The 8,867-nt window shown below is 43.7% G+C and overlaps 1 protein-coding gene across 1 annotated transcript; it reads left to right on the top strand.

The window, feature by feature from the left end:
• Positions 1 to 1,502: 1,502 nt before the first annotated feature.
• On the top strand, positions 1,503 to 8,142 carry LOC308336488 (calcium-binding protein 5-like; the record flags this gene model as incomplete). The annotated part of the gene is made up of 7 exons (XM_080793852.1): positions 1,503 to 1,594; positions 2,702 to 2,843; positions 3,694 to 3,724; positions 3,880 to 4,023; positions 5,444 to 5,553; positions 6,890 to 7,037; positions 8,114 to 8,142. 7 exons carry the CDS (start codon positions 1,503 to 1,505, stop codon positions 8,140 to 8,142), a joined length of 696 nt encoding a protein of 231 aa, XP_080649978.1.
• Positions 8,143 to 8,867: the final 725 nt, after the last annotated feature.

Consider the following 8,867-nt stretch of genomic DNA (forward strand, 5'->3'; position numbering starts at 1 on the left):
ATTTTGCTCCCAGACAGTATGTCCTTGTTTCCTCGTGTTCCAGTCTATATGTTCTTCATCTCCTGTTTTGTTTAATTAACCCCCTTGTGTTCGACCTGCCCTGTGTCTGTGTCTGCCTTGCACTGCTTGAAAAGAGGAGTTAACGTGCAATTATGGGCACTAGATTTGCCTATACAGTAATATACGGTAATATATACAGGTGTAATGGAAAGTTTAAGCTTAACGGGAGTTTCCTGTAATATACACATCCATATTCCATGCCTTTTGCGCATCAACTTTGATGATGGAGCGGGCCAGAGGGCCTACACTGTTGCGCAGACATGTCTTATCTATGTATTTATTTTCTCGTTTCTATCCCCATTCTATGTCACACAAAAGTAGCAAAAATAGACCATCTACAAGCTCAAAAGGAACAGTTTATGACATGTTTTAATTTAGTTTTCTTTTTTTTAATCCTGGCATGTTTTGAGCTATTTTTGAATTGGAATCCTGAAAAGTAACATTTTAATACGGGGCACGCCTGCACACGGCTTAATAGCCTTAGTTGGCTGTTGGATGTTGTAAACCTCTTGGAAACCGCTTTCTAATCTGTTGCTGTACCTTTAGCCACGTTACGTTAGCCTATAGCTGATAATCCTCTGGAGGGAGAGAGAGAGAGAGAGAGAGGGGGGAGAGAGAGAGAGAGAGAGAGAGAGAGAGAGAGAGAGAGAGAGAGAGAGAGAGAGCAAAGGAGAACAGAACAGCAGAATCACTGGCATTGCTGCACTAGGAATAGAAGGATAATGAATTTAATTGAAATTTGAGAGGAAGAGAGAGAGAGAGAGAGAGAGAGAGAGAGAGAGAGGACAGAACAGCAGCATCACTGGGATTGCTACACTAGGAATAGAAGAATAATCAACTTTTTGATTCAAGAGAACCAGGTAAGCCAAATTAAATGAAATAACAATACTTATGGCTGCTCTACAGAATACTTCATGATCATTTGAGTCTGCTTCTGGTATTATGACCCGGGAACAAGTCTGTGTGGTCAGGGACATCAAAGGGGGCTTCAGCCCCTGTCCTTTTACCCGTCTGTAAAACAACTGCCCTTTCCAGACCACGAATGCAGCGTTTATACTACGGTGAAAGAAATGCAACTGCAACTCCTTTCCATATGCCATGCCGGAGGGCAGCAGCATTCATGAGAATTGCCTTTTTTCCGAAGTCTTGAACACAGCATTTTGCGTTGAACAAATTTGGTGTCGTTACACCGCATCTCCACTATAGCTAAAGAGTGCTGGGTTGTGCACCAAAAATAGCTGATCTGTGAGCTTGTGAGCTTGTAGATCTGCTTATTTTTGCCCAAAAGTGCCCCTGCCCCTCTAACACTCTCTGCACGTCCCTGTGTGTGGTCAATTGAAATGAGCTGTACTATAAGCTGTACCGCTGTACCGGACACACATAGTAGGTGTTTGCCAATACAGTATATGAAAAACTTTTCACATTATGTTCTCCACAGCAGCATGTCCAATGAAAGGGAGAGGGCCTCTTCTGTCGCCTCCGTGGCTTCTATCACCTCTGTGGCCTCTGCCACTAGTACAGCCTCTGCAGATGGGTAAGAATAAACTAAGAATACATGCATACTAACATCTGCTTATCGGTTCTGACTGGGATAGTGGAGCTGCTTAGTGGCCAACAGTATAAGACTGTGGCTGTTGTACTGGTCGGCTTCTAGGTTTCAATGTGTGTGTCTGTCTGTGTGTTTCTATGTGCAGGGCGTTGCTGAAAATGAGCACTTGTGCTCAGCTACTACCTTGCATGGGTAAATAAAGGGGGGAAAATAGCCCTCATGAGGATATTTTTTTTTTATGAAGAAGTTTAAAAAAACTTCTGATATGACCTTTTTGATTTCTGTCAGGTTGTGTCCCCACACTAATTATTGTTGACTGACACGGATCCCTCGAAGTTTTGCATGACTGACAAGTGATGCCATGAATTCCCATGCATAATATGGAAAATTTCAGCATATTATGCTGAAATTTTCCAGTAATTGCTCCCTATACAGTAGCAGAGTGGCTGCACACATAATTTGGGATGTGCACGAAAGCAAAAGTGAAGAGTTGGCTGACGCTTCAAAATTGTCTCTGTCGGACGGAAACCTCAATACTGTTATACTTTTCAAGAATCACATCACAAAATGTGCAAAAGTAGCAGATCTACAAGCTCAAAACATTATCGCTTCACACCACGTTTCGACCTCGTGGATCTGCTACTTTGTGATACCTTTGTGTACGATGCGCTGTAGTATGATGAATTAGCAGTGGTGGAAAGTAACTAAGTAGGCCTACATTTACTTAAGTACTGTACTTTAAGGTATATTTCACTTTAAAAAAACCTTTTTTCATTTCATCGTCTACTCAGGCTTATGTGAAATACTTTTGTACTTTTACTCAAATACATTTTTAATTCCTGACTTACTTGTAACAGAGCACACTACATTGCACTATTGATACTTGCACTCATAAGTAAAACATTTGGTTTTGATTAGGGTGTTGATTTACAAAAATATTCAGAGCGAATGGTCAACCCACTGAGGAGAGAAATGGGCGAGCAGACAGGACAGCAGTGGAGCTGTTTCCCTATATAGCATGATGGCATCTTCATCTACTGTTGGATGTGGATATTGTCTTTCCTCACAGTCTTTTATCGTCCACCTATACAGTGCCTCGAAGGCCTCCGTACGGGGGTCGTCATCGAGCTCCGTCGGCGATGTCCTACCTAAGAAATCATCCAAGAAGGGAAAGAAAGTCGCCGAGAAAATGACCAAAGTGTACAACTCAGTCCTAAAGAGCGTGTTCGGAGCGGTACGTATAAATATAATTATACTGTTCGTTCAAGTTCAAGTTTTATTTATTCTCGTAATTAAACTCATGTTACAGTGTCGTCGAGGAATACAATATGACGTGAAATCATTACAATACATTAGGAAAAAGAAAAAGGCATACGGGTACAATTTATATTGTATAATATTGCAAGACAAATTGAAAAACAACCTAAAAACAGTTACGTATTACGGGGATCTGTATTATAGTACTATTATTATATATATATTACTCATTGGCGTAACTCTCAATACAAGGCTCTGGTACAAGTGCCATACCCCCATGTTACAGACAAACACTTGAAAGATTGGAAGAAAAAAAATTGTAACGAAAATAGATCGGCTATTTCCTTTATTCATCGTATGACGACACACAGGGCGTATCGCTCACTTGTCACATACTTTCAGAGCTACATGAACCTTTGAGATGGGGGAAACTACTAGTGTAGCTTAATTCTTGATTGTGTGATTGTGTGATGCAGTATATGTGGTTAAGCCAGCAGGTACTAGGTAGCTAGGTGGTTATCCTCTTATGGGTTAAAGCCTGGTGGGACTGCAGTATTAATAGTCATTACTTGAGGTGAAGTGTCACACTTCATTAAGCTTAAGCTTAACCAGGTCACTATAGCATCACCACATACATTTATGTTGCAGAGACATAAACATGGGATCCTTTTCTGCATGCAACCGTGCCGTTGAGTCGACTACTTTGTTACTTACTATAATTACGATATGCTTGTCTGAAAAAGGCAAAGGAAATAACAAGTAATTATGCTGCTTGACCATTGTAATATCTATCATTTACCACTCACTTTTGTATTGCCTCTGTGTAGGAACGAGAACTGGCTCAAGCTGAATTGGACGGTGAGTGTCATCATGCTAATTTAAAGTAATAAAAGGACACTGCTTTTATGAACTGTTAGAATCATCTGTTTCTGAAATGTATGAACTGTTTGTCACAGAGCTGTTAGAACTGTTAGAACCGTCTGTTTCTGAAATGCACAAACTCCTCGTCACAGAGCTGGCTGAGGCCTTCAAGGAGTTTGACTACGACCAAGATGGCTACCTGAACTACAAAGACGTGGCAGAGGGCATGAGGTCCATGGGATACATGCCCACCGAGATGGAACTGCTGGAGATAGTGCAAGAGATCAAGATGAAGAGTGAGTCAACTCATTGTTTATTGTAAAAGAATCACACCCGTGTGAAGTGAGGGGCGCTCTTATCCGTCACACATCGTCATGATAGTCATCTCACTCCGGCCAAATTGTGCGTCCTCCTCACCTTCATCTTCAATGTTTGTGTTTATGCAATGTTTGTGTTTACACACACTCAAACACTCAAAACGGGCCATTCATTGCCAATGGCATTCAATGTTTGTGTTGGGACAAACGCTCAAAACTGGCCATTCATTGTCAATGGCATTCAATGTTTGTGTTAGGACAATGTTTGTGTTTACACAAACCCTCAAAGCTGGACATAGGAGGGGCTATCACCCACACTAGAGAGTGTGTGTGTCATGAACTGTGTACTTTTATTGTGTAGTTTATTGTGTTCCTAGTGTTTCCTGTCTGCTCAATTTGTTGATATACCTGCCTTCACCTGCCAGGTGAAATACAATGGCTGGGTTTCCCAAACAACACTTCTTACACCATGGTGTACATGTTAATACATCTTTGGACTGCATCAGTTTGCCTGCCTAGTTCTGCTTCTGGGTCCTCAGTCCTCCTCAGTGTGGTTGTATGCAGACAGACAGTAGCAGGCTGTCCAGTCCACACACATTCGTCCACCAGAGGGTGCTGTGTGCACGTGTACTATATGTCACTCTGTCTGCAACTCTGCAAGCAGTTTCCTTTCATTTCAACCTTTATTTAGTTCTCGGAGAACAGGGCTTGGACAAAGGAAAAAAAACACACCTGTGTGAAGTGAGGGGCGCTCTTATCATCGTACATCATCATTCATCATCTCACACTGGCCAATCAGAATGCCTGTTGCCACAAATTTACATCATATTTGGCAGACATTTGACCTAATTTCTCCTTTCATTGTCAATGGCAAATATTGAGATGTGTGGGGTGAAAAGCTGTGTACAGTATATAGGAGGGGCTAGCGCCCCTTAAACTCCTACACTCTAGCTGAATATAGGAGGGGCTGGCGCCCCTCAAAAACATAGATGAATAAAATAAATGAATAAAGGAAGGTTCCAAGTGTGCGGGGCACATAGCACTTAAAGCATATCTTCCAAACTTAGTGCAGGAGGCATGTTATTTTGCCAGTTATTTGGCTGTGTCCCACGAAAATATCGCTCACCACCAAGTTTCACTATTGCACGGGAGGGAGGAGGGCTTGTACAGTACAGTACAGTACAGTACAGTACAGTACAGCACAGCACAGCACAGCACAGCACAGCACAGTACAGTACAGTACAGTACAGCACAGCACAGCACAGCACAGCACAGCACAGTACAGTACCACTCACTTCAGACAGGTCTGATTTCTTTCAAATTATACATATTTTTAAATTTGTTTTAGCTTTCTCTGTAACTGAACACATAATGTGGTGATTGATTGGCGTCCACACAGTGGGCGGCCTGATGGACCTTGATGACTGGATAGAGCTGATGGGACCCAGGATGATGGGAGAGACGGCCGGCATGATGGGCCTCAAGGAGCTGGAGTCGGCCTTCCAACAGGTCTGTCACGGCGGTTGGTTCCCAAACCTTTTCACGTCAAGGAAAAAAGTGGCCCTTTAAAGGTACACTTCACCCTTTTTGCAAAATAATATATGTTAATGACGTTTAGAAGCTTTAGAACACTTTCCTGGGGGTCTTTATGTGTGTAATGTGTGGGTTTTAGCTATTTTAGATTGTAACAGTGAGCACAGTGTCTCTGATGTCATGGACACTGGTCTCACTACCTTCCAGGACTACAATTCCCGTAATTATTTGGTGCACTGCTCCTCCTTGTGGATAGGGGGGAGAGCTGTCTTACTGAGACAACATGTAGTCCAGGAAGGAAGTGAGCCCAGTGTCCATGACATCAGAGACACTGTGCTCACTGCTACAATCTAAAATATCTAAAACCACATATTACACACATAAAGACCACCAGTAAAGTGTTCTAAAGCTTCTAAACGTCATTAACATACTGTATATGTTTTTTGCAAAAAGGGTGAAGTGTCCCTTTAAGCATGTCTGTCTCTGTCTCTGTCTCTCTCTCTCTCTCTCTCTCTCGCCCTCTCAATTCAATTTAAATTCAAGGGAGCTTTATTGGCATGAGAAAACGTACGTTCACATTGCCAAAGCAGAAGTGTACGGAACAAGACAAATAAAACGAGACAAATAAAACAATGTATTTACAAATAAATATTGGATTAAATAAAGGTGTAAACAGAGCTGTGTTACATTAACACTTTTGGTAATAATCAAACGCAGCTCGCGGAGTCAGTTCAGTCAGTCAACCTCAAGGGAGGTTCTTGCCATGCTCAAAGGCCCATGCTATGCTCAAGGGGTTAACATGCTGCATTACTATGTGGGAGTATACGTGTGTACAAGTCTCACACGTCATTCGCCGATGCGGCAGTCAGCTGACTAATTGGGCAGGCTATACTTAAGCTCACTAGACTCCATGCTCTTCCTGCCTTTTCCTCTGCTCATGGTTCCCGGTTGTATGTGATGTTTTCTCCCACCACCACCACCCCAGCACCACCGGTGGGCTCTGCTATCTATGCTCCCCATGGGGGGGGGTTATTGTATATCTATCTCCCTGCTCTTATGTTTTATGTTGTTGCTAATCATGCCGCAGCAGCAGGGAGAAATCCAGCAGAGCCTGAACGCCAAGTCAAATATCATATGCACACTCATTACTCATGCTGCAATAAATAGTGTAATCTATTCGTGAGTTGTCTGACTGAACTATCTTGTGAAACTATAAAAAAAGATTTTCTGAGATAGTTATACTCTCTCTCTCTCTCTCTCTCTCTCTCTTCCCCCCCCCCCCCCCCCCCCCCTCCCCCTCCATGGCATGCAGTTTGACACGGACGGGGACGGGAAGATCACCATGGAGGAGATGAAGGAGGCGGTGAGGTCCCTGCTGGGGGAGAAGCTGAAGAAAGGAGAGCTGGAGGAGAGCATGAAGGAGCTCGACATCAATGACGACGGAGACGTCGACTTTGAAGGTGAGCCACAGAGACAGAGATATATAACCCATTCTGACCTGAGATCAGATTCATACGAGGTTTCCACTGGACACACACTGGTCTGATGAACCCATTCTGACCCGAGATCAGATTCTAAAAAATGTCAGTCGCTCTTCGATTTTTCAAAAATAGCAGACCTACAAGCTCGTAGCGCGCCACTCGGTGGCGCGCTATGAGCTTGTAGATCTGCTGTTTTTCAATAGCTAAAGCATAACATGATGCTAACACCCAAAGGGGTTCCCGTTCAGAATGGGATAATATTATGCACTGTTTGTGGACCGGTGGTTGGTTATACCAAACTTTTTTAGTAGCCTGTGACCCAAAAAGAGACATTTGATGTCTATATACCCTATAGCTGCGGCGGGACCCTTAGTGAAAATAGGAGAGAGAGCGAGTGCCTTTTCTGGCAACGGCATGAGCCGCGGAACATACCCGTGGCAGGCGGTATAGTGTTTCACGCGGCAGGACACTCAAATAGTCTAAACCCTTACCCTATAACCCTCAAGCCGCAAGCACGGCGCAATGGATGTCGGAGTAACGCACTGCCGCGGAGTGGCAGTTATACCGGCACCCCGGGTGCACTCCTTATGGAAAATAGCAGATCTACAACCTCACATTGTACGCTATTACATCACCAGCGGTGGATATCCCCCACCCATTAATCACGCCACTCACACCTATAGGGTTGTCGTCACGATTATTACAGAACAAGTCTAATCGTAATTATTTCAGGAAATCGGAAATCCTTAAATGCAATTGTTTGTTTGGCAAATTAATCGTCAACTTAAATGAATGTGGGCCTTGCAAACGGGGAGCGATAAAACGTGCCTATAGTTCATTTTCAATGAGACGATGTTTTTGCTCTGAGAAGTCGCGGTGCGACAACGCAAGCATTATTTACGTGAGCGCGGTCCCGTGAATTTGTTTTACGTTTGCGTTGTCGTTGTCGCGCCCCTCTTGAGCAGCCAAGGCAACAAAGTGTGCGTTCCTCGATCCCCATTTTGCAAGGCCCTTAATTAATGGCGAAACTCATTATCCTCTTCTCTTCTTTTCAGAGTTTGTGATGATGCTGTCCATCCGTTAGCTCGTGAGAGGACGTCGGCAGTCCAGACACATGAGGGGACTCGTTTAGCACGAGGAAAGCCCACGCCACGCATGCAAGCTGGGGTTTAACCCTTCGCATTACCGCATTTGACCAGCAACTGTCGCTCCTCATCCGCCCTCTATCCTTTATATAATAACAACAAACTTCATCAAATCATCAACGTGTCCAGCAAACAAGCTGGGGTACGATTTGAGAGTATGACATCAATGTATGAGACCCGGGTATACTCAGGAAGGGGAAAGCCATTTTTGGAACTATGACTGGTAGCCTTTTGTTAGCATTGTTCTGAGTTTGTTTGTGTATGTTTTTTGTATCCTATAATCCTGATGACTGCTTGGCACAAAACAAATTATTTTGCCGTGTTGTGTCGGGACTGGAGATGTTCTCGCAGTGGGAGGCGAAGCCAGCGAGCATCGACTCAATGTTAGACGGTGTGCTGAGCCCAGTAGAATACAGTCCTAAATGTAAAGTAGAAGTATTTCATTAAAAAACTAGCGTTCCGGGCACCTAAAGGCTGGTAATCCAGCCTGACAGCATGTCGACGGTTTGAGTCGCGATCCCGACGACGGATAATACACACCCGTTACACAGCCAATACCATCTTTTACCTTCAAGATCGTTTGTTCCCATAAGTACATGTAGGACTCATGAACAAACAGGCCCCGTCTCAGTTCCGTGCATAAAATGTTGTGACGCCTCTTGGA

Source organism: Protomyctophum bolini (assembly GCF_963924005.1).
Source record: "Protomyctophum bolini genome assembly, chromosome: 21".
Taxonomy (NCBI): Eukaryota; Metazoa; Chordata; class Actinopteri; order Myctophiformes; family Myctophidae; genus Protomyctophum; species Protomyctophum bolini.